General features: G+C 47.7%; 1 protein-coding gene across 2 annotated transcripts in view; it reads right to left on the bottom strand.

The window, feature by feature from the left end:
• The window catches only part of LOC125750337 (protein kinase C-binding protein NELL2-like), a 61,845-nt gene that overhangs the window by 29,814 nt on the left and 6,038 nt on the right, over positions 1–25,993 (bottom strand). Inside the window, exons 3-13 of one of the 2 annotated variants that reach the window (XM_049027964.1) lie at positions 24,669–24,819; positions 20,827–21,000; positions 20,349–20,445; positions 19,152–19,224; positions 18,958–19,040; positions 18,444–18,572; positions 17,537–17,639; positions 15,184–15,275; positions 13,914–14,016; positions 12,738–12,866; positions 4,778–4,903 (exon numbers count right to left, since the gene is read on the bottom strand). In XM_049027964.1, the coding sequence (XP_048883921.1) occupies positions 4,778–4,903; positions 12,738–12,866; positions 13,914–14,016; positions 15,184–15,275; positions 17,537–17,639; positions 18,444–18,572; positions 18,958–19,040; positions 19,152–19,224; positions 20,349–20,445; positions 20,827–21,000; positions 24,669–24,819 (1,260 nt within the window). The remainder of the gene's footprint in view (positions 1–4,777; positions 4,904–12,737; positions 12,867–13,913; positions 14,017–15,183; positions 15,276–17,536; positions 17,640–18,443; positions 18,573–18,957; positions 19,041–19,151; positions 19,225–20,348; positions 20,446–20,826; positions 21,001–24,668; positions 24,820–25,993) is intronic. The other variant, XM_049027973.1, reaches the window with a different exon arrangement.

Raw genomic sequence — 25,993 nt, 5'->3', positions numbered from 1 at the left:
TGGATGGAACCTCCAGTACATTGTCATTTGATTTTTCAATGAGTCTCAGTGGCTGACTAGACCCATAATTACCTGACAGCATTCCGTCAGCGGTAAAAGGCTCTCCAGTGAAGTCGAGAGATGAACTGAGACTAGAAATTACTAGATAATTAAGGGATGAAAGAGCTAGCAGAGTGAAACATAAAAGGGGAATTAATTCCTGGGGTAATGAGAAGAGAGAAAAACAAGCAAAGGGACACCCATGATCAAAATAAGGGCAAAACACAACAGCAGCAGCAACAAAAGCACAATTACTGCGGCTAAATATCACTCCAAGTATTTAAAAAATGCCAAAAACTAAACAAAATGTATGAAGTGCATGCAGGCATGATACACAGCCATGGGAAGTCTGTCGCCATACCCTGCTGATAAATGCATCGGCTAATTAATTTAACGTTAATGGAATGTTGCTCTGTAACAATGGCTCCCAAGATTACTCAGATAATCGGGCTGTAGACTGTTGGCAAAGCAAAGTGGATCCCGCCTTTACTTAAACAGCTTCCTGTTATACGTGACACCTACTGATGTAGGTCAACCCAACATTATTAGTACTGAACATAACACTAAGCATGTTCCGCCATATTTACTTATTGTGACACTACATTAGACGGTGTGACGAAAAGAGAGGCAGACAGACAGACAGACAGACTCACACACCATTCACTCACACATGCACTCCTATGGGCAATTTAGCAAGTCCAATTAGCCTCAGCATGTTTTTGGACTGTGGGGGGAAACCGGAGTACCCGGAGGAAACCCCACGACGACATGGGGAGAACATGCAAACTCCACACACATGTGAGCCAGGCGGAGACTCGAACCCGGGTCTCAGAGGAGTGAGATAACAGTGCTAACCACTGCACCACCATGCCGCCCCCAAAAAGTGCTATCATACTATAAACTTAAAACCGTAAATACTGTGAAAACTAGAAATACAATAAATACTCTAACACTATACTTTGTAGCTAAGGAACACAGTTGAAGTGTCTGTGTGTGGATTTATGTGACACTTGTTTGCGTGTATCCCCTATACTGTAAAATTTGGTTATAGTTGGTAATATTTACTTGCTTCATCTGGTTACTGGACAGTTTTGGTTTCTGCATTGTTAAAATTTGCAACGCAACGTTCTTTAGATTCAATCATTTTCCAAAACAATGGGACAAGCATACCACATGTGTAAGGAACATTCTGGAGACTCCCAGTACGCTCTGTGACTTTAAGGGAGGGGGTAGCGTTTTAACTACACTTCTATAGAGCCACATCAAGGTGAAATCTGTAGAAATCCCTCAAAGTTACTCCATACCCAGGCCGCTCCGCGTGCAACAATTTAGCGACATGCTACGCCGAGACTGAGCAGCGGTGTGGAGGTCAGATCCCCTGATGCATGCAATATATTGTTTCATAATGAGAAAGATAACAGAGGCCGGGAGAGCTGTGCCGGGCAGTGGCTGTGTGATCTCATCACGCAAGCAGGGCACCACGGCTGACTTTCATCCCTGGTATCTCAACGAGCCGGACGGGACCACATAGCGGTTCCACCCTCCATGACATCCCTGTGCTGCCTTTTTGCTAGAAAGGGTCTCAGATTAACTTCTTACAAATGATTGGAAGCCTGCAGCAACAAAATCTCAAGTACAAAGTAGCTGAGCTCTAAGTAGTTTATTTTTTCTCAGCAATCACCAATATTGACCTGCATTCATATTCACAGTAAATAAACGAAACTACGACAGCTTATATGACTGTATTAAATATAAAATACGTGAGAAGTATACAGTAAAATAAGTGGGCGTGTCCAATTGTCATTCCGAATACAAAAAAAGTATCATATACATAGCTACATTTATTGATTATTGTAGTTTATGTAGCTAAATCCGGTTGCTGAAGCATGATGATGTTACGAAGCAGAAGTACATCTGGTGCACATTTTAAACAAGCTGCTTTGTTCCCTGGGGACTGGTTACTACATGTGCTGCCTTCTTATTGCGTTGCTTTGGGTGAGAAAATGAAAATGATAACGAGAACCCGGTGGATGCGGAGCATAATCACGCCGCAATATCGCGCAGGAAATTGCCGGGCCGCAGTCGGAGCGAAGCCCGGCCTGCACTGAGATAATGACTCTAAGGCCCCCAGGGTCACCAGGAGCTCGATTCTCCAGGCTGGGATGCGGAGTGTCGAGGTGCCGTCCAGGATGGGCGATGCGAGCGTGAGCCCCGACACCCTGCCAGCCCCGGCATGAAAGGAGAGTGCCGCCATTGGCGATTATGATGCAGTCGTCGCGCTCAGAGGGTCAAAGGTCCCTCTTAATTGAAGGAAGCAGAGAGGGTGGAAGGTGAACACCGTGCCTGAGCGGAGGCTCCTCAATTAAACCCTGTATGCCATACTGCTCTGGGAAACAAGACGGAGCGCGGCGTGAGGAAAGTCGGTGGACGGCTGGTACCGGCACCTTCTTTTGACTCAGACTTATCCACGCGATTTACCTTCTCCCCTGCAAAGCCGAGTGTAAATGTTCACGCCGAACCTGTCGTGCAATTGAAAGGCTTTACGTTCCGCATGAAAGGGTTTGCAGTCACTGCACAACGACTACGGTGATCAATGGGAAAGACGAGAGCATGTGAAGCCAGACCATCCATGGTCAAAGCCAGATCATACTGATCCGGGGTAGACATGTGATTCAAGATCACAGTGCATTACGGTAAACATGTGAAGCCAGATCAGAATGATCCAGTAGAAGCATATGAGGCCAGATCACAGCGATCTAGTGTAAACATACGAAGACAGATTACAATGATCCACTGTTTAACTTGGTAAGTCAGTCCATGCTTATTCAGTGTCAACACAATTCATACTTGATATGACCCAAATATAAATGACTGAACAATCGCTGATAGTCACACAGCTTAGACATAAATACAGGAATCCAGCTCAACACAGAAAGAGCACAGCAGACCCACACATCTGCTAACAGGGAAAAGCCCTGTTGGCTGACAAACACATCATCAAACTCGCTACACATACACTTAACACCATTTGCAGACTTGCTTTAAATGATACACAAAAAAACAGAGATATCTAGCAGTATTGTAAGCCTTGTCAAAGTTTGGTTTGCTTTTCCTGCAGGTGTAGGCTATAACAATACACCAGCTCGCTTAGCCCATATGTACAGCCCTCAGAGCCAGGCAGGCCCTCTTGGGGCTCTAGCTGTAATAGGTAAGTGCTAGAAGGTGCCGCCCTGGGGGTGGGTCGAGGCCATGACTGTGTGGGCCCCCGCTGTGAGCCGCGCCAATATGCACACTGTGGGCAAAGTCTGCAAATGCTCCAGGGGCCGCAGATAAATGGCCAGACCCCGTGATCAGCTTCACTCTCGAAGTCACACTCGCTGGCCACTGTATTAGGTACACCTGTTGATCTGCCCGTGGAAGCAGATACCTCATCAGTCAACCACATGTCAGCAGCATGATGTATAAAAAGGGGAAGAAAGGTGATGTAAGCCACTTTGAACGTTGGTGTCAGATGGACCTGATAAGAGTATTTCAGAAACTGCTGATCTACTGGGATTCTCACACATAACCATCTCTAGGATTTACAGAGAATTGGCTCTCTGGGTCGAAATGGTTTGTTGATGGCAGAGATCAGAGAGAAATGGCCAGACTGGTTCAAGCTGACAGAAAGGCAACAGTAACTCAAATAACCCCTCGTTACAACCAAGGTATGCAGAAGAGCATCTCTGAACGCACAACACGTCAAACCTTGAAGCAGATGGGCTACAGCAGCAGAAGACCACACCGGGTGCCACTCCTGTCAGATACTAACAGGAAACTGAGGCTACAGTGGGTACAGGTTCATCAAAACAATGGAAGACTGGAAGAACATTGGCTGGTCAGAGGAGTTTCGATTTCTGCTGCGACATTTAGATTGTAGCGTTACAATCTGACCTAAACAAGAAGAATTATTTATGGTATTTGGCATCGCGATCCATCCTGCCTTGTATCAACAATTCGGGCTGCTGGTGGTGTAATGATGGGGGGGATATTTTCTTGACACACTTTAGGCCCGTTACCACTAACTGAACATCGTTTAAATGCCATAGCCTACAGGAATATTGCTGCTGACCATGTCCATCTCAGTATGACCACAGTGCACCCAGCTTCTAATGGCTACTTTCAGCAGGATACCGTGCCATGTCAGAAAGTTAATATCATCTCACACTGGTTCCTTGAATGTGACAAAGGGTTCACTGTACTCAAATGGGCTCCACAGGCACCAGATCTCAATCCAACAGAGCACCTATGGGATGTTGCGGAATGGGAGATCTGCATCATGAAAGTGCAGCCAACGAAGCGAAGGTTCAACCTGGTGCTAGCAAGGTGTACCTAATAAAGTGGCCAGTGTGTGTGTGTGTGTGTGTGTGTGTGTGTGTGTGTGTGTGTGTGTGTGTGTGTGAGAGCGAGAAAGAGAGAGAGAGAAATATGTGATATGTGAAAAGAAGCACTCCAATGTACCTATACTTGTGCAAACGGCAAATAAAGCATCATTTCATTTCAGTAAAGTTCATTTCATCTTGTTGTAATTAAATTTAACTTAGTTAAATTTTATTTCATTTCATTTAGTAGAGGGAATCAACTTGCAATGAATAGGTTGAGCATCCCAGCACTAAATAAACATACACGGGGTGTAACACCGAGGGCCCGCCCCTTCTGTGTTCCAAACCGAGCAGGTGGGGCGAGGGGAGCTGCTCACCCGTGCAGGAGTAGTCGTCGATGCGGATGTAGCCAGTGCTGCAGACGCACATAAAGGAGCCGGGGGTGTTGACGCAGGCCGTGTTCTCACGGCAGTAGTGCCTCCCCTCGGCGCACTCATCGATATCTGCAGGAAAAACACAGCAGGGGCTGAACTTTGCATCCGGGGGGGGGGCAGTTTCAGCTCCTCTGACCTTTGGGTTCAAGTCCCTGGGGACGGCTTCCATCAGCTCAGGTGCGGGGAGCCCAATTTAACCACGTGCATGCCATCAATCAGGTGAGCATTAATAATTCAGCCCCGGCCTCTCTGTAACATGACAATGTTTACACAGCCGAGTTGTAGCGGATATTTCTGACAATCGCGCATTCCTTCTCCCGAGAGGCGTTAACTCGCTCCTCATTAAGTTCGACCTGCGGCGTGGTCTCGTCCAGACTACACAGTCTAAACAGACCATCCCTTTGCACTCTGCCCCCCACCCCTCGTGCTTATTGAAATCGGCCACATGGTCCCAGTCGATTACCTTCTCACACAATGGAAAAGCAACACTTTCTCAGTGCCATCTTCACGATATTACTACATTTCCTCCGTGTGGAGCCGGGCCTCTCCTTGGCTGTGTCCACCGCCCACGCTGTCTACGACTCTGAGCCTCCTCATAATCCCTCTCGCCCCCCACCTCTTTCCTTGCCCCCCCCCCCCATACTTCCTTCTCTCTCCCATCCCAGTCCGTTGGCACCGTTTCCAGGACCTAGAGTATCCAAGCACCCAACCCCGCCAGAAGAAGCAGCCCCCCAGGACAAAAGGACGCGCACTTCCCTCTGTAATCGCGCAGGTACCCTTCAGCAGACCTTAACCCCTGGGTCGTCCCACCTAAAAACACTAAGTTGATTTAGAAGCTATTAAGCTGGGCGGCACACAAGTCACAGCGCTGACACTCAGCCACGCACTCAGACCGCTCCGCGGACCGGACCGACGTAGAGGTGATTTCCATCTCCATTAGTCGACTCCATTTCCCTGATTGTCCTGTCATGTGGATACGTGTGCTCTGCCATTAAAGATTCCAACAAATCAATGTCCACTTTTATCTATGGAAGAAGCGATTGGTGGTCTTCCTCTCTCCTATATGCCTGAGCCAAAAATCGATCGCAGCTGGACACACTCAGACCCTCATGGAGGTGGGCGACCCAGAGGATGGTGTGGGCGACCCAGAGGATGGTGTGGGCGCCCCCTCCCCCCAGAACAACATTGCATAGTGGTGGCTAATATTTCTCTTCTGCAGAGCTTTTGTTTTTGCGAGAAAGCAGTTAATATTTTACAATGAGCAGTAACTCAGTTATGGTTTTCCATGAAAAATTCTTTGCTTGCAGCAAAAATATGTAAATACATATATTTTTTAAATGAATCATCACACTGACTGCAATAAATATATGCATCCATCTTCCATAACTGCTTATCTGGTAGAGGTTCATGATCGTCCTGGAACCTATCCCAGAATGCACAGCGCACAAGGCAGGGGGACACTCCAGGCAGGATGCGACTCCATTCCGGGCACGCAAGTCGCACACAATCACACACTACGGACGATTTATAGAAACTGGTTCATGTGACCTCAGGTGATGCTGATCCGGCGTAAACGTGACCTCGGGTCACGCTGATCTGGTGTAAACATGTGACCTCGGGTCACGCTGATCCAGTGTCATCTAACTAATCCGGTTTAACTAAACCCACCTTGCTCCTAGGGAGTGAAGACTCCCACCTGTGGCCAAGGGGCACTATAGTACCGTACAGTATGACCAAGCAATGTAAACAGAGAGGTTAGGCCCGGCCTCAAAGGTTTTCAGCGTCGCTAGGGAGAGAGACAGGGAAGGGACCGGCGCCCCCTGGCTGCTGATGAGATTAAAGCACCTCTTCACCGGGCCTGGAAGCACATCCACCGCTTCACTCCGCCATTCCCGGCCCTGGGGACATCCCCTTTGTACAGCAGCTCATTAATTCAAAGGGGTCCCCGTCGGTGCCAACGAGAACGAGATTAATGACGGCAGCTTGTTTCTGTCACCGGGTGGGAGAGCGATCGCGGAACATCAGCTGAGGGCCGGTAACTGCTGGTCTGGTCTACAGGCTGCCATTCCAGTGCACCTTCGAGCGCCCAAACAAATGCACCGAGCCCAGACAATTCAGCCGTTTCGAAGCCCAATTCTGTCTCTGAGACGATGCACTAGCAGACTCTAGTCAACGTCAAAGTCAACTTTATTGTCATCACGCGCACGCACAGTGAAATGAGGCAGAAGGCTCTCTCTGCACAAACATCACACGTTGTAATAGCAATAAAACAAACAGTAGAACAGAATAAACATTTTTTTTTAAAAGTGTGATGATTAGTTTCCTTGGTCGACAACATTTACCATCATTTATCATCACTTCCTATTTGCACACAACTCAAACAGCTCAGGAGTCTCTGACAGGGATCCAATTTTCTTCACCAAGCTAACAGCCTGGGTATCCGGCCACGCTGCCTCCCCATCCCCAGCCCGCCCAAACACAGGGACTGCCTCGTCTGGGCAAAAATAAATAAATAAATAAGGAGAACGATACACCTCTGCATTTTAGCCGGCTGGTAAATAGTCCCCACCTCGGAATCGGCCACAGAATTTCCTCAGAATTTCCCGCTGAATTATTGCCCCCTCCATCCCGCCGGTGAGCAAACGCTCAGTGTCTTTCACGTTCAATCTAGAAAAAGTCCTTGGAGCGATGGGTGGGGTGGAGGGGGGGTGGCTAGGCCACCTGATCCATTAACCTTCCCGCCCGGCACTGGAGCGACTGGTAACGGACGCCTAATGAAGCACACACTACCCCGCTTACTTCAAGTCTGCGGCAAACAAGCAGTAATAAACGGAGGAGCCGCTTTGAGTAATTAGATTTATCGAAAACATTTACGAGCCCCTTTTGGCTACGTCTGCAGGCTCTTCAGGACTAATTAATCTCTTCTCTGGCACAGGAAATTGCCTTCTTAGCCCTCAATTGAGACGCATGTATGAAATGCTCACCTCCCGCCCCCCCAGCCGACAGCGCTGTCATCTTTACATCACATGTCACTGCTATTTCTTCATCTCATCCCCTTCCCCCAGGGAACCAGGTGATGGTATCTACCGCATCCTAACCCGAGACCTCGGACAGCACAGGAATGTACCACACGACACGTTTGCTGGGGGGTGATCCCCAAGGCCGTTGCACATTTTCCTATTTCACAGACATCTCTAGATTACAAAGGGCTCTTTTGAGGGTGTAAAAAAAAAAGCAATAATGCTGAAAATGTTCTTTGTTCTGGATATTATAATGCTATTCAATGGAACACAGCTTTCCTGGGAGTCTTTAATGTAACTACCATGCACAGCTGGTATTAACTTAGCATTTTAAGTAAAAATGCACCCGTACGCACATTCAGAAGAGCTCAGAATGGTTCTTTAGAATGAATCATTAAAACATGTCACGTTCTCTCTGCGTTCGCAAAAGCATGTGTGTCTAAGTTGCCCGAAGTGAATACCCTGCCACCCCTCCAGCATGTCCCCCTGCTGCAGGAATCCGGTACCAGGCTCACCTTGATGCTCCTGGATAAGTGACAGAGAAGACAGATGGATGTGTGGGATGCTCATTGACAGGGAGATGTTCAGGTCATGTTTTTATGCAAAGCCATTCCCCCCCCCATTCATCCAGCCTGGCGTTTCACCCGAGCGATCGAGCTTAAGCGTCTCGCTGATGGGGACCTGAGTTACCAGTGCTGGGGGGTGTCCAAGCCCTTCGCGTCACCTGACTCCGACAAACCCACCCCCAGCTCCCTGTACACCAAAACGGGGCATCAGTAAGGAGAATAGAGAAATGACACAAACTCTCTATCATTAACAGGGCTTTGGAAAGAGGCCGAATTTGGAAAAATAGAATCTGGGCCAGAGATTTATTACAAACTAAAACAGAAGAGAAAACGACTAGAGCAGTTTGGGAATGAAATCTCTCATTATAATATGCTGAGAGGTTATTTATTATCGATCGGCGGCACTCTAACAGGACGAAGACTGACAATATCAGGCTGAGTGAAACACTTGGGAACCAAATGGGCTCCGACAGGCTGGACTCATATTATCGTGTGTTCCAGCCCTGCTGGTGAACCGGTTGTTTCACGTGATGGACAGAGCGAAACCAGATTTACATCCAGGCGGTGGGTGTGTTGGACTAGATCGCTCTGCTTTGTAGATAACATCCATTTATTAAACGCAGCGGAGGCGTTAAATCTCGTGATGGGAGACGAGGTAGACTGGTGACTGCGAGGGGTGAGTTCATCGTGATTCTGAGGACGGGGAAATAAAATCCAGGCATGTAGGACAGCGCTGTTAAGCTGTCGGGAGTTTCTTTGAGGCTTCAAAGGGACGACAAGCTCCATGCTGTGACCTGCATGCACGCAACGGAATACCCGCACTGCGTAACACACCATTCTGAACCTGGGGATGCCAGCATTTGCAACAAGGAAAATCTAAGGAACGGCAGTGTCTGAGCACGCCTGAAGACAATCCTCATTCTAACTGTAACTGATGGACTATTTTGGATATATATTTAAAAAGCTTCCCAGAAGGCTTCCCATTGGTCGAAACAGATCAGCTGTTTTCTTGGCGGTTTACACATATCTGGCGTAGATGGATCATGCGACTGTGAGGTCGGAGGGCCAACGCCTTATTACATGTTTGTGCTTGTAAGTTTTACATTATTTCTGCGGGGGGAAAAAAATCTAACAAGCCAGTCCGACTCCCAACAACCTGTTAGAATGGCAAGCCGACCTTCGCTGGTGGGGGGCGAGCTAAAAATAGAGGCAGGACACTTAGATTTCATTTGCGGGAATATTCCTGCGGAGAAGAGAGCGTTTTCCGACACAGTCACACGCCCACCTCTCTTCCTGTCAAGCCCAGCAGTGGTACTTCTACCCTTAATGAGGCTTCCTTATTACTGTTTTCCTTCAGCCCCTGAAGCTTGTTATTACATGACTTGTTAAAAAAAAAGCATATAAACTGTTGCTTTGTTTGAATCTCCCAAGTCGACGGCACTGAAGTTAAGTCACCTGAGAACCATCATTCCAGAGGGTTCTCACGTGTGGTTCCCTGATGGTGGAACGACGTGCCAAACCACGTCCGGTCATCAGACTCCCTCTCTACCTTCAAGAAGCCCCTCAAGAACCATCTTTTCCAGGAACGCCTCTACTAACCTGATACCTCTTTGCGTTCCCTGAATGTTCTTCTGTCGTGCTTCTGGTCCTTGATTAGTCTAATTAGGCTCTTGCTTTGTTAGTTGTTCCATTAGTGCTGACAGTTAGACCTGGGCGCTCTCTGGAAGCTCAGCCTGGCTGCACTTACACCTGGTCTTGTCCTTGACAGCACGTATGTCTGTAATGTGCTATTTGCCTTTCGCTTTGGAGAAAAGTGTCTGCTAAATGAAATTACTTATTGATGAAGTTACTTTTTTCCCCTCTAGCTATTCCCAGCATGCTATAGGACAGGCCCAGCCAACGGAACAAACGATACATAACAAACGATAAGGCCACACAGATTCAGGTGCTCAGGTGTCAGTAAGCAGCCAATCGCATGCACCCCACCCGCCGTGCAAGACGTGTTGTGCTGCATTGGAGTCCTACTCTGGATTTGAACCTCCCCAAGAACCCTGCTGCCCGAGACTAGTGTCAGGTGAGCGCCTGCAACCCACGCACCGGAAATGGGCGGAGCCTGGGCGTCGCAATGTCACGCCTTAAAGGGAACGTTAATGTTCCGGGTACGAACCACGCCATCACACCAGAGCATCCTGCCACTCTGTACTCAGTAACGATGCTGAACACAGGCAACTAGCACAAAAAACAGCTCTTTTCTGATCGGCTAGCCAGCCTTCCGAAATCATAATGTAAAAGATTCAAATAGAAATGATCTCATAGTCTATTTTGAGAACAGAAGAGCTTAAAGCTCTATAAAATAACAATAAAAACACTAAGTCACTTTTCTATCAATACTATAAGACTGTCTTCCTCCACACCCCACACACATTAGACTAATTGGACTAATAAAACATCTTTTATCTTGGTTGACAGTTTTAATTGTTCCCGCACATGAAGAATGGATCTACAGGCGAGTACCATGGACTGAATGCCTGAAATAACTAGCAGCTCCTTTTTTTGTCTGCTCCTTTTGCTATTTGCTGTTTTTTTTCCATAATTTCTTGATAACAGTAACGCCTCCATCACTAGCTACAACCACAGTTTCGCCCAGCTGCCTCTGAGGCAGGTTTACAGGCTCGACTCGATAAAACCATCCCTGGTTCGGCTAATTATCTGACCTCCGGCGGCGAGGGAGACCCAGACCTCCGGCGGCGAGGGAGACCCAGACCTCCGGCGGCGAGGGAGACCCAGACCTCCGGCGGCGAGGGAGACCCAGACCTCCGGCGGCGAGGGAGACCCTGACCTCCGGCGGCGAGGGAGACCCTGACCTCCGGCGGTGAGGGAGACCCAGACCTTCGCCGGTGAGGGAGACCCAGACCTTCACCAAGATCATGCCAGTGTCAGGCTAGTGCCTTACTAAGGGGTGCTGATAACGGGAGGGGTGGTTAGGGGGAAACTACACAATTCTGTGGCCAAATCTGTCCCTTTACAACTAGAAAGTGCTCAGAAAACGGCTCGACCAAGAGAAAAGTCTATTACCAGGCCAACAATTAGATTGGTTTCTCGTTTTGTTATTTTTGACACTAACTAAAGAGGATTCACACCTCAATCCATTTCCACATACGCTTAATGTCAGCTGAGAAATCGCAGAATTACCGTGCTCTGCATTGTCGACTTTCTGCCATTTTTGTTTTCCTCTTACACACTCGCTTGGATGTTGCCAACTTCCACCGTGGAAGAGAATGGCTGTCATAAGTCATTCATTCATTTTCACTTAACCGCTTATCCAATGCAGGGTCACGGTAAGTCTGCAGTGAAACACGGGATGCTCAGGGGACAGGGCAGAGAAAGATCCAGACAGGATGCCAGTCCATCAAAGGGCGCAGACTCACACTGCTAATCCACCTAAAGTACATGTTTTTATTGACTGTGGGAGGTAAGTGGAATAAAAGAGGAAACTATGGGGAGAACATACAAGCTGTGTACACAGGCAGAGCAGGCGTGGAGTTGGGGGGTAGCCTTAATATAATCTCTTTGGGATAACGAAACTGCAGCCAGTCTGTGTTCATGATCATAGCCACTCTAAGTATATTCACAGCCTCACTCATATTTAATAGTTAAGCATTTCTGATGAGATGCAGACACGTGTATTATACAGCCCGTTTGCCTGCAGTGGTGTGACCGGCGCCCTCCACAGGGAGCAGACGGAACTGAAGATTCACTGGCAGAGACGAGGTCACAGTCAGGGTCACGGGGGAGTGTACGCAAACAACTCAGATGTGACACCACCTGGGAGCATCACCCACCCATTGGGGAGGGGGGGGAGGGGGGCTGATAGCATCTTTAATTACCCAGTGCTGCCTTGAAGGCGACCACCCACGGCAGCCTCCCGCTGCTTCCCCAGCTTAAAAACAGCAACCGGGGTGTGCGGACACGTGTGCTACCCGACAGGGACCCAGCTATCTCCATCCCTGGTTCATCTCCTTTGTAAAGGAACTCGACCGTTCTCCCTCAGAAAAACAGCCAATATTAGAACATCAGCTAGTTTCCGAGACACCTGGATATTCATTAAAAAAATGCCTTGACTGGATATACCCTAAAAATAAAACCGAACACCCAGTAACTGTGTGACCAAAAACCCACCCTCACCCATAAAACACTGCTTCTTAACCATTTCGCCCCCACATCTTATTCGAAGCTTGTCCGCATGTACTCCACACTCTCAGTTTCCCCACGGTTATGCCGTACATCAGTGGGCGGAGCCAGGGAAGGTCTCAGTACCTTCGCAGTAGGCCTCGTCGTCACGGAGAGCGCGGAAGCCATCCCGGCAACGGCAGCTTGGCCCCTCCTCCAGGCTGATACAGTCCGAGTTCTCCATGCAGTTGTGACCTTCGGCGCAGAAGTCGTGACCTGGAGGGAAGGGGCGGGAAACAGGAAGTCCACGGCACACTTCAGCATGTGAGACGTCGACGCCGCACTGCTCTGCGAGCGCAGTCTGGCCCAAATAGACACATCAGCCTGCTTTTGTCATGTGCAGTCAGTCGCTTCTGGAATTTTCCGTCCTCTGGAGGGTGTAATTAATACAGCAGTGAAACATAATAACAGATGCCAGGCAACTTTGAGGAAATTAGTGTATTAAAATGGAACCCAAAAATAGCCAATAATGTCAGTGGCATGTGGGTTTTCTGCAGGCTACTGCCATTGTTTACATCCCTAATGAGCTCCGACAAAGTCCCAGGAGAAAAGCTTGTTAGCAGAGATGCCGGCACTGATAGATCAGACGGTGGGTAAAGCTGTTTGGTTTCAACACCCTCCGTTCATCCATCCGAAAGGAGACAGGAGCAACGGCAGGCCGTCAGCGAGGCCTGGGCGATTTAACAATATTATCGGTAATCGACGGTATTAGATAAGTAACCCGCTGTCGCTATCTGACAGCGATTAACTGATCTTTACCACTTTTGTCATAGATGTAGGCTTAGGCACACTAAGCAAGATAACAGAAAGATTTATGATTAGACCTAATCTATGATTCCAACGGTGTTAAGAAGAAATATATCTGTATTGTAGCAGAAGGCATTTAGACAGTTATGGATGGTCAGAGAAAGGTTTTTAAAATCATAATTATATCCAGCCCACTGTTCAGTCAGTCATTTTCCACAGCGAATAAATAACATCGTCATAACTAATAAGCCCACCCCTCCCCCAACGCCCCCCTGGCTGTTTAGGGGATTATCTGCGCATCGTTTTCTATGCAGTTACGTTTTTCATTTGACTAAACAAATTAAGTTTGGTGCTATGTGAATGTGTTCTTGTGTGTGTATGTGTGTGTACAGGGGAGTTCTGGATGACGATATTATTGTTATCCCAATTTGTTTAATATAAATTTCACATTATTTATTTTTAGATATGGGCCAGCCCTACTGTCCACATAAATCTCCACACGATCCGGCATCATACCCCTGCAGATGCTGCAGCATCTGTCCGCCAGGGCCAGCTGGTCTGTCTCGACGCAGTTCAACTCCGGGCAGGTAGGGGGCGCCACCCTTCGCATTGTTCTGTCCTGCACATAAGGATGGTGGTGCTTACAGCTGTGCACAACTGCACAACCCTGACACAGAGACAACCTTCTCAGGACTAAAAGACATAACAGACACAGGCGTCGGCTCACAAATAAAGCATACTTACTAAAACACACCGCACAACTGCGATAAGCACGGTTTAAAAAGCACAAATGTGCAAAACCAAGACAGGAATGAGAGAATAATTTACGACCAAATAAAAATTGAATTCTTGAAACCCTAAAGGGCTAGACAGCCGTTAATTTGTCGAACTAATATTTACGTTTATTTAAATGAAGTTGTTAAATTAACAAGACATACATAAATTGAAAACATCTTAAAATACAAAGATATCCGATTTACCTGGAATTGGGGCAAAAACAGTGGAACAACAATAGTGTAGCAATAGTATTTTTTTTTACAGTAAAGCAGGGAATGTGATTTAGCCTAATGATCCTGAGACTCACAGACCGTGGAGCCGTAGGGCAACATTTGGCCGTAAATAATGGCTTTTTGTAGCGACTGTGGCACCTCCACTTGCACCTCCCACAAAACACACACAAGTTCCCTTAGAGAGCAAATCCTGATGCAGAGCGAAATCATCACAGCAGCCAAGGAAGCGTGGCCGTCGGGACGATCGATTGCCCGACACTGTCGGGAAGACCGCGTGTGACTGTAGGTAGGACAGGTCCCACAGCTAGGATCCAGAGGCCCCTCCCTCGGTCAGCTTGGCAGAGGCTACTAGAGTCTCCAGGCAAACAAAGGTAATTAACAGGTTCAGATGGGTGTCTGCCAGACGGCGCCCCCTAGAGGAAGCGGGCAGCACAGGCGGGTGCTTTTAATGCAGGGAAGCCCCCTTCTCAGCAGGCCAGAAAACCAAAGACTGACAAGTGTATTTCATTATTCCAAACCTCAGGAATAGAAACTCACACATAATTGTGTAGGTGTTAATTCATTTTCACACCAGGGTAAGGAGGGGGTGGGGGGCGGCTGGCAATGGTGAAGTAAACAAGAGGGATCGGACTCGCAGGACAAAAAGGCTCACATCGCAGTGCCGATGTGCGATGGGATCCATCGGTGGTCTGTCACATCGAATGGACATTAATGACACCCTGATGACTGAAACGCCCCATCAACACGGAGCGTGACCTCCATTAACAGTCACTTACCCTGCACTCGAAGAGGGAGCACTTTCCGGAAGAGTCTCGCAGAGCCTGCCTCTCGCCCTCCATGTAGACCCTCTTCCGGAACATGCACATCGCTGGAACACAAACAGATGGGCCGTGCGTTAAGCAGGCGGCGGTCCAGCGAGCGCCTCAGAGGGGCGAACGCATCATCGTTGGGGGTGCCACACCCCTCCCAAACATACGCCCCACTGCGGTGAGCATCCGTTAGCCGGGACGCTGAGCGGGGCATCCATCCGCCTCCCTCGCCCCCCCATATCTCTTTACCAGGACGCGGTAAAATATAAATCTGAGCTGGACATGTACGATTGATATGCAAAGGTGTGACGAGCATGCTCGGGGGAGGATGTGTTACGTATGCATGCGGTAGAGGGCGTTCAGATCAAACGGATCTAAATGCCACGGCGAAAATAACCACGACCGGATCTGTCTCCGGCTGCCGGAAATGGTCTAACCAGGATAAAACAGGCAGCTGAGGAACAGAAAGGCCTAGAACAGAGCAGGGCCCTGCTAATTAGCTGCATATTTGTTGACCTTTGTAAACTACTGACAACGGGGACAGAGGGGGGTTGGATTGTGAGCATTACTTTGGGGACACAGAACGGCCGACTGCAGCCTCTGACCCAGCTCCAAACCCCCATGTAAGCTCTATCGCCCTCAGCTCACCCCTGCTCCCCACACAAAGCTACCGGCGGCGTAGAGAACAGACCCGTGCTGCCTTTTCACCAAAGCTAATTCCGTAATTAATTCCACATTACCGCAGCTGCAGTAAAGAGGGGCCTTTCCGCCGACAGTAAACACACAGACGGCACATTTTAAAAACTGACATACAAACAGACAGAGTCAGCAGCCAAGCCTGAGCGAGGGAATTAAACGAACAAAGGCTAGGATAAAAACGAAATGCTACTGGGCAAACATGAAACCCAGGATCAGACACGACCAGGAATCGATCCACAGCCCCACTGTCCACGCAGGCCGCCGCTACGTTTACGCCACTCAAACAATCGCTACACTACATTTTAAATAAATCCGCTGCCTACTTAGGAGATACTGAGGCATAGTGTTCTGCTAGCCCGCTAACTTGCTATGAACTTCTGACTCTGCCTGCTATCTATTTATTTTGTTTTTTAAATTCGCCCCAGAAATAGCGAACCCGCCCCTGCAGACAGGAACCAAATTTGGGGATTCCAGGATACAGTGCTTGGTGACACAAAGCCAAATGTTCCCACGGCCTGTCTGTCCTGCTGTTAGCAAGCCAGACATGAGATTTTCCACCTACTGTTAACCATATTTTAAGCACATTTTCAACCGAGGAATGACATGAGCAACTAGCTACAAACACTGCAGTTAATAAGATATTAAATTTGCAGGTTTGCACCTAAGCATGAGTTGGGGCAAATCTACACCTGTTATTACGCAATTTGTCAGGAGAATGTTTATTAAAATGGAATCCAACAAATTTTTTAATGGAAAGAGTAATGGAGAAAGAATGTGGGTTGGGACAGAGCAGAGGTGGCCAAGCCTGGGGGGTTCCTACGAGGGGAGGGTCCCTTTGCAAGGGGCATCTCGCTTTATTCATCAGATTGAGGCCTGCTGCTATCTAACAAGTTACATGATTAAAGTCATGTGATTTCAAGTCATGTGATTAAAAGTTATTTATCCGAGAAGAACATTTTGCAAAGGTAAATCTTAATGCTATTTCTGAGATCTTCTTCTGGTGAAAGCTACTGGCGTTGGGCTTGCCTGTTTTCCTACAACAGTCTTTCTCAATCCAGTCCTCAGGCACTCCCCATAGTTTTCCCTCCTAGCTAGCAATACCGGGTATTTGGTGTTCTTAACTGGCTGGGAGTTGGGAGGGAGCAAAAATGGGGACTATCCAGAGGTCTCCGAGGACTGGGCTGAGAAACGCATTTTCCCCAAGCATCAATGTGATCCTTGTACATGGACGCACGAGATGGCAAGTTTCATTACTGAGACCTTGATCCTTTTATCCTGATTTTTCACTCATCATGTCATCACGAAGCAAAGCGTTTTGTGATATATATTTACCCGTATTTATGCAAATGTGGACACGCTCTGGAGATGCCTGGTGAGGCGCTTAGCAACGTGGAGACAAGGTCAGTTGTCAAGCAGTCTCTTTGGAGGCGTGATTGGATGTGCCGTGTGGGAGAGAGGCAGGCAGGCGGGCGGAGAGGGAAAGTCAGGCCGGCGGAGCGGGAAAGGCAGGCCGGCGGAGAGGGAAAGGCAGGCCGGCGGAGAGGGAAAGGCAGGCCGGCGGAGAGGGAAAGGCAGGCCGGCAGGGGCGCAAACGTCAGCCTTGGCCGTCACGTCTACTCACGCTGGCACTCTTGGCAGCACCGGCCGTTCACGTAGGCGGGGGCGGAGTCCGGAGGGCAGAGGGGTGGGGAACAGGAAACGGGCTGGCAGAGCGCGGTGCCGTTCTGTGGGAGAGATTCCGGAATCACAAAAAATAAATAAAAATAAAAAAAAACGACGCAGCAACGACCTGCATGTGAGATCCTGTGACATGATCCAGATGTCTGAGGGGATGCAGGACATCTCTGCTCCGCGAGAAAAGGCGTGCTAAGTTGTAGCTAAGCAACTCAATATTGACATCAATTAAAAAAAGCATCAACTGAGAACTCAAGTAATAATATCCAAAGTAAGTAATTTGCCCGCAGATCAGGAAATATTTTGCCACAGCTAGAACATAACATTAGTTAATAAAGGACTGCATGCCGTCACAAGCTGGAGGCGAAGTACATCACCATGGTGATATAGGGGTGTGTGTCTCATTTGTTCTTATTCATCATAATTTTAATATCATCAGGCTCAAACCGGGGCAGCAGAGAAGCAGGACATTACCCGTATAGCCAGATCTCCAGCAATCTGTTACCTCCAGCAATCCCCACCCGCTGTCTTGGTTTGATCTCTACTTCATGTTCAATTTGGCGTCCAAAACACAGACCTTATCTAAACGCACATCCAAAAACACATCAATGACCTTCCAGGAATCGGAAGCTTGTCATCGGTCCGTTTTAAGTTCTGTCCCCCCCGCTGTGCCGGTCTGTTGCCGAGATGCATCCGTAATCCCATCCCGTTCATCCCAGAATCATGGACACCCAGCATACAGAGGAGGGTCCGTCGAGCAGCAGCCAATCAAACGACTGAAGGAGCAACAGAGGGTGGGGTGGAAGCCCCATGCCCCGCTCCCTTATCACCCCCACCCTATGCTAGGCACCTACCGAACACGTGCAGTTCTTGCAGCCATCTGTCCAGGATTCATCCTCCCTGTAGAGCAAGCCCTTCACGTTGCAGGTCCGCTCACAATAGCATCTGTCCAGGCCATTCATCTTCTCCTCCGCCTTGGACAGCTTCATGCAGGGTGGAAGAGGTGGAATAGGGAAATAAGAGGGCACTTAGAGTACCATACACTGCCTTTGCGTTGGCAAAATGCATTAATCAACTGCGGCGATGGGACATGAGAGCGACTGAAAGGTTACAGAGTTAACCCCGACACAGATTATCCTTTACGAACTAGAGTGAGTCGTCGTGTCCTTCAGGAGGACCTGAGGTTTTCCACTAACACATTCTTCTTTATTTAAAGACGTATTCTAAAGAGAAACGAGATGTGGTTTTAAACCTGACATGCTCTTTGAGAAGCACCAAAATGCGTGGGAAGGTGAAAAAAAAGCCTAAATTTCCTTCCCATCAAAGAGCTGCATTCTCAATGTGAAAGATGATCCGGTGATGCGATACCTTGCTGGATGTCTTGGCTAAGATGTCCTGTAGCTCCATGATCTTCTGCACCAGCCCGTGAAAGTCGTTGCAAGTGGGACAGGCTGAAGGCAAGAATGAGATACCCAAAGCCTGTTCTGGCTACCCACTAAATCCAGCTAAACATCTGCAGATGGTGACAGAATTCTGACAAAGGCAAAGGAAAGCCGACTCACTGCGATTCAGGTCTGGGCATTGTGAGATGTATCCTTGGGGCATGACGAGCAGCTCGACATCCTGCATTACCCCCTATAAAAGCCAACAAACCGAAAAAAGCTGTGGCTTTCTGCTCTACCTCTTCACATAAATTAGCCTCAGTCCATCCCAGTTACCTGCGTGACACTGGCATCAGATACAGTGCAGAAAACAAGTTTTATCCAGCGTAGGCCGGAGTAATGACGGTGATGGCCGCTGACAAGTTTGCGATGCAACTTTTGCTACTTGCATTTTTTTTGGAAGGCTTCAGAATTACTGTTGGGGCAGCTGTGAGATGTGGAGCAGGTCTGGAGTTTGACAGATCACGACCCACTTCCTGTCACCAAATGGCTAATCTTGTATTGTGGAACGGCAGCTAAACCCTTATACATTTCGGTGCCGTTTCTGTCCGATGCAGATGCTTATATTTAGCAGCATCGTGTGTCGACTGTCAGTAGCCATGGAAACCGCAACTAATTCAGGTATCCGAGTCCAGTTTCTCCACTTAAAAAGGACAGGCTAACTTACGAGATTGGCCACTTAAATTAACCTGCTTCTTCTGCAACGGGACTGAAAATTCCAATATGAGTTCAAGGCACTTTTTTATATGTGGAAAATCGTTTCCTTTGCCATGGAAACTAGAATAAATTTTGCTAAAGCGATGGCATTAACAAAAAACGATGGCGAGGAAGATAGAAATCGGTATGAATGAAGACGAGCAGTTTCAGTTTCATTTCAGCGCGTCGCTTGCAGGAGAAGCTGTGAGACTGGCAGCCACCTTGGTCAGTTTACAGTCCTGCAGTCACCTGTGTTGCGACTTTCAAATATGGAGGTGCAGCTACATGCTGGGGGGGAAACTGTCTACGGTTGTCAATGTTAGTACGGGTTCATTAAAGGGTGGCACTGCGGCAAAGAATGCAGCACTGCGTCCTCACACCTCCGAGGTTAGGGGCTCAATCCACCCCCTCCCGGCAGTGTGTGTGGACATATTCTTAGTCTGGGAGGGCAAATTCCCTCCAGGTTTATGTGGGTTTCCTCTGGCTTCCTCCAAAAATAGTCCTACCTTGTGCCCTGTGTTTCCTGGCTCAGTGTGTCCCTAAACTGCAAAAGCGATCACAGCAACTAGACATACAGATGGATCTTCTAAAAAAAAAATTCTCAGGTCTTGAGGTTTGTACCTTAAAGAATCCATGTGCGCTGTTTCTCTGTCCGAGCCAGATCGATGTGTCCTCAGGTAGGTCCATGGATGGCGGTTCCACCACCTTCTCATAGATTCTAGACCAATAACAGCATGAAACGGGTCACCAGCGCTGCATTCCATGCGATGAATCACCTACACCATTTGCCTGTTAAATTGCTCTGTTCACAGGGCACTATTGGATTTTGTTTCATGCCTGCTTTTTCTTCGGTCCAAGAATGCACCTTTCTGGGGCGATTCTAGGATATTTTTTAAGGTGGGGGGCATGAGAGGGGCCATCATTCACACAGCAGTAGCAACCTGATCATTAGCCAATGATATTTGCTGAATTGGTGAGTGACAGGGAGGACGTATGCTGGGGGCCAATCAGCTTTCTGCTGTGGCCAGTGGCCACACCCATGCACACACCCCTAGCTCCAATTTAGTCAAATGGGGCGGCCTTTTTGCAGGAAAACTACCTGTTGCAGTCGACGTGCAGCAGCACGTGGGATGCACTCAGCGCCACAGAGACTTTGTGCCACCGGCCGTCTGCCAGCGTGTAGGGGAATATGTCAGTGTGGGGCTGCTGACTCTCCGTTCGGTAACGGAGGCGGATTTCGTTGCGATGGCCACTGCTCTCCAGCTCCAGGAACCTGGAGGGAAAAGAGACGGAGGCTCTTTTTTGGCTCAAACTCGGCTAAAGAACGGAAGCGAGTTGACGAGTCCGGAACACGACAGACAAATCTAAAATTCAACAAATGCACGTGTCTTATGAAGCTAATCCTGGAAATATGGACTTGAACATTCACCAATTGCAGTTTTTTTCTTTCACTGTGGATTTTGAGAAACAAACAGGAAGAGACATTTTAATGCCACCGGGAATATAAAAATCAAGTCAGCACACTGCAGCACAGAGAAATTTCTCAAATAAAAGATATCCGGGAATCTCAGTATAAAATGGCACGAACGTAAAAACACACTTTATTTTAACTGCGGCAGAACAAAAATTGTTCCAGAAAAGAGAAAAAAAAGCCCTGCAGATCTAAAGCTGCAGTTTCATTGGTTGGCCGAGGGAAAGGACTTTTTTGTTTTTTTGCGGAGAGGAATGCAAATCCGGGCTTGGAAAATCTCACACAAGTAAAATCATTCCCCCTGCTCTCAGTTATGCATGGCTCAACATCATGGGAAAGCCATTATTCTGCTGACCAGGCTAAGAGAAGACGGCTTGACATTACTAAACATTATTCAGCTGCTGCAGGACAAATAAAGCGTTGATGGTCCATAACAGGATTTGCCAAACTACGGGGTGATAATGTCACCACAGCAGCAGACTAGTTCAGTACTCACCAAAGCGCAGGGTTATAACAGTCACCCTCGGCAGTAAATTAGTCCAGTACTCATCAGAGCTGAGGGTGATAATGTCACCACAGCAGCAGACTAGTTCAGTACTCACCAAAGCGCAGGGTTATAACAGTCACCCTCGGCAGTAAATTAGTCCAGTACTCATCAGAGCTCAGGGTGATAATGGTCACCACAGCAGCAGACTAGTTTAGTACTCACCAAAGCGCAGGGTTATAACAGTCACCCTCGGCAGTAAACTAGTCCAGTACTCATCAGAGCTCATGGTGATAATGTCACCACAGCAGCAGACTAGTTCAGTACTCACCAAAGCGCAGGGTTATAACAGTCACCCTCGGCAGTAAATTAGTCCAGTACTCATCAGAGCTGAGGGTGATAATGTCACCATAGCAGCAGACTAGTTCAGTACTCACCAAAGCGCAAGGTTATAACAGTCACCCTCGGCAGTAAATTAGTCCAGTACTCATCAGAGCTCAGGGTGATAATGGTCACCACAGCAGCAGACTAGTTTAGTACTCACCAAAGCGCAGGGTTATAACAGTCACCCTCGGCAGTAAACTAGTCCAGTACTCATCAGAGCTCATGGTGATAATGTCACCACAGCAGCAGACTAGTTCAGTACTCACCAAAGCGCAGGGATATAACAGTCACCCTCGGCAGTAAACTAGCCCAGTACTCATCAGAGCTCATGGTGATAATGTCACCACAGCAGCAGACTAGTTCAGTACTCACCAAAGCGCAGGGATATAACAGTCACCCTCGGCAGTAAACTAGTCCAGTACTCATCAGAGCTCAGGGTGATAATGTCACTACAGCAGCAGACTAGTTCAGTACTCACCAAAGCGCAGGGATATAACAGTCACCCTCGGCAGTAAACTAGTCCAGTACTCATCAGAGCTCAGGGTGATAATGTCACCACAGCAGCAGACTAGTTCAGTACTCACCAAAGCGCAGGGATATAACAGTCACCCTCGGCAGTAAACTAGTCCAGTACTCATCAGAGCTCAGGGTGATAATGTCACCACAGCAGCAGACTAGTTCAGTACTCACCAAAGCGCAGGGATAACAGTCACCCTCGGCAGTAAACTAGTCCAGTACTCATCAGGGCTCAGGGTGATAATGTCACCACAGCAGCAGATTACTTCAGTACTCACCAAAGCACAGGGTTATAACAGTCACCCTCTGGTCACCACAGCAGCAGACTAGTTCAGTACTCTGCTGTTTTAGGCTCCTTCTATTTTATGGTATCTCACCCCATACTTTTCATAACACAAAAACAGCAACAACAATCTTGCATTGACCATGATACCATCTGCCCCAGAAGTCCCGCTATACGAGATCAGACAGAGAACCTGGTCCAGGTCCACGATGACCATGCAGGCAGGACAGACAGTACCCTTTGCGTGATACAAGTCAGTCAGTCGATGCTTCTATCCAACTTAATGAATGGCTTACATTAGCAATACTGGGTTTTGCATTATATCTTGAACCAATGCAGAGACATTTCACTTGAAGGGTTTACATTTTTTATCACAATACTTGACGATGTCTCTCTTCAAGACATCTTTGCCAAAAATCACTTGATCAGCTGCGATCTGTCAAGTCGAGCAGACTTCAGTAAAACTCAAGCCAAATACGTCCCAAAGATCAGTCATCTTTCAAAATCACGGAAACCCATTCTGATAGCCATAGCTATCAGAACTCTAATACTCTAATGGGTAAATGAGCCCTAAAATGATCATATTTTAATTTTTTATGAAGTAAAGGAATCACGCCTACTTTCAATACACTATTAATCCCTATTTAACACAAGCACTACTTGTTTGTGATCACGGCTACCTGTAGCTGTCATGCGAGGCTATGTGTGCTGGAATCAGTGCTAACATTCAAACAGCCATGACGGTTGACCTTGTCTGTTCCTCTGAAGATTTTGTACACTGCAATCACGTTTCCCTTCCTCAGACGCCTTTCCTCAAGGCTAAAGAGATTTAGCACTTGCGTCACATGACAGCCCTCTGAGAAGAAGCGTCATATCGCCCCCTCCACAACCCTAAAACCCACGTTCAGCGTATTCAACACACACCTGGAACAAAAGCTTCCATAACAGACCAAGTAATCAATAAGGGGAGGGATTTTTTGCTCACCAACCCGTAACTCATGGTTGCACTTTCACCACACTTGCTGGGTTGAAGGTACAGAATTTAAAACAGTCTAAAAAATAACCACAACTTCGTATGGGTGAGGCAGAGCTATTTAGAAACCTGAGCAGCAGGATTGCAGAGAGGAACTGATAGGTTCACAGGGAAGGAACGATGACTTGAAGGCACAAAGCAAATTACAAAGCAAATGACACAACCGGTGTCCATAGGGGCCTCCTAATCGATACAGCACCTGTCCTACAAATGTCAGCAGGCTTTGTTGCTAGTGACCTTACTGCAAGTTCATTGTTAAAGCCATTCGATTTCGCTTTCAGGGCTCGGATGGGACTTAAATAAGACCACAACAGCCTGGGTTTCCATTCTGGGGTGATGGCTGTCTTCCATATCCATGGGAAAAGCCCACAGTACTACTGTCGGCGCCTTTGATTGTGCTCCTATGACTTACTCTACCATTCTTGCAGAAGGATGAACTGTAAAGTCCAGCAGCATGGTTCCGTCTCCTCTGGACCTCGGACTGTGTGGAGTTCCCAAGTGCAGTGCAAACATTAACTGCATTTCTGTAGACTGAAAAGCACTGTCTTCCAGCTCCAGTTCATCATTTAATTCGGCCAAAGCCCAGTTGCTATCTAGGCAATGCTATGGAACCTCATCCTGCCAACCAACTCCCTCTACATGCATATCGGAGGGTACAGCTGGCTAAAATAAGATGGAACTAGAATTAAGTACAAAATTTAATTTTGGTTATTCTTTGGCACGAAATACGAAAATGGCCGACAGAAGCGCTGGTCCCTGAGCCGGTCTACCTTTGCTCTGCATGATGGACGGACAGGATGACTCCGGAGTTGAGCGGCTCCTGCTTCACGGTGGCCAGGATCGTGAACTCCTTCCTGTTCCGCAGCTTTTTCAGGATCTCCTCGGCGACGCCCTCGGAGGCCTTCAACTCCCTTGCCGTATCTGTGTGGAGGGACGGCGGCCACATGTCAGGACAGGAGGAAACGCTGACACTTGTGCAGCGCGAGTTACCATAGCAGAGGAGAAAGTTTAGCTTGCATGAGCCATGTTCCTTAAACAAGGGTGTTCGCCAAAATACAATAAAACATGAAACTCAAAATTATGCCCATTTTAATGACCATGTATCCCGGCATGTATCCTCTGGACCCAAAAAAAAAAAAGCCCGACATATATATATAAAACCATACTCTCCACGGTCCTATGACTTTTGGGTTACGACCCACCAGTTGAAAAACAGTGATGTGTCCAGTACAGGCTGACGGCATCCCTGGAGGAGATGACAGCCCCTCACAAGGCACACACATAAACATACAGTATGGATAGTTTAGAGACACTTCCTAAACGAGTGCTACTGGAAACCCACCCAAACACACAGAAAAAACATACAAATACCGCACACAGCGCCAGAGGTGTGAGGCCACGATGCAATCCGCTGAGCCACGGTGTCCATCTCAAACCTACGTAGGCAACCTGAATGGGGTGCCATAAAAACGACTCGACTGAAAGTAATGCTTAAGTAAATAATAAAAACATGAAAAACGACAATACATCGAGGAACTGAGTGAAAAGCAATAAAGCAAAAGAAAATACCGTTACGAAACACTTTTAGTGAAGCATTACTAATTGATATATCCACCGGCGCCGCATTTTCACCGTAGAAACTTTAAAGGTGAGATATAATTAGAGTCCCACTCGCATTTTCCAAACCTTTCCGAAAAAAACTGATTTATCCTTTGAAAGACAAGCGGCGGACATTTTAACATCTCAGCACCATCTAATCATATTAATGTCAGACAGCTTTACAAAGAAAAAAAGAATCTTTTCCCCATTTAAACTCTCTTTATCGGCAGGCTGAACTACAAAGACGGTAATACGAAAACGAGAAAACAGAAGTTTCCGTTTAGTATTAACGTCCACGCAGACTTTGCTGTTTGCAGACGTCCGCTGCGTTTTATCAGACAGATAAATAAGTGATAATCTCCCTCAGAGGCATCAAAATTTATCCCGCCCCCCATGACCAATAACTACGGGGATTGCGTTTGATGCTTTTCCTTCCTACATCGATTATGTATTTATTACTTTATCTTCACCTGATGCGACACAGGATTGTCCTGGA

This window comes from Brienomyrus brachyistius, chromosome 1, assembly GCF_023856365.1.
Source record: "Brienomyrus brachyistius isolate T26 chromosome 1, BBRACH_0.4, whole genome shotgun sequence".
Taxonomy (NCBI): domain Eukaryota; kingdom Metazoa; phylum Chordata; class Actinopteri; order Osteoglossiformes; family Mormyridae; genus Brienomyrus; species Brienomyrus brachyistius.
The sequence above is the reverse complement of the archived record's forward strand: the minus strand, read 5'-3'. Positions and strand labels throughout refer to the sequence as shown.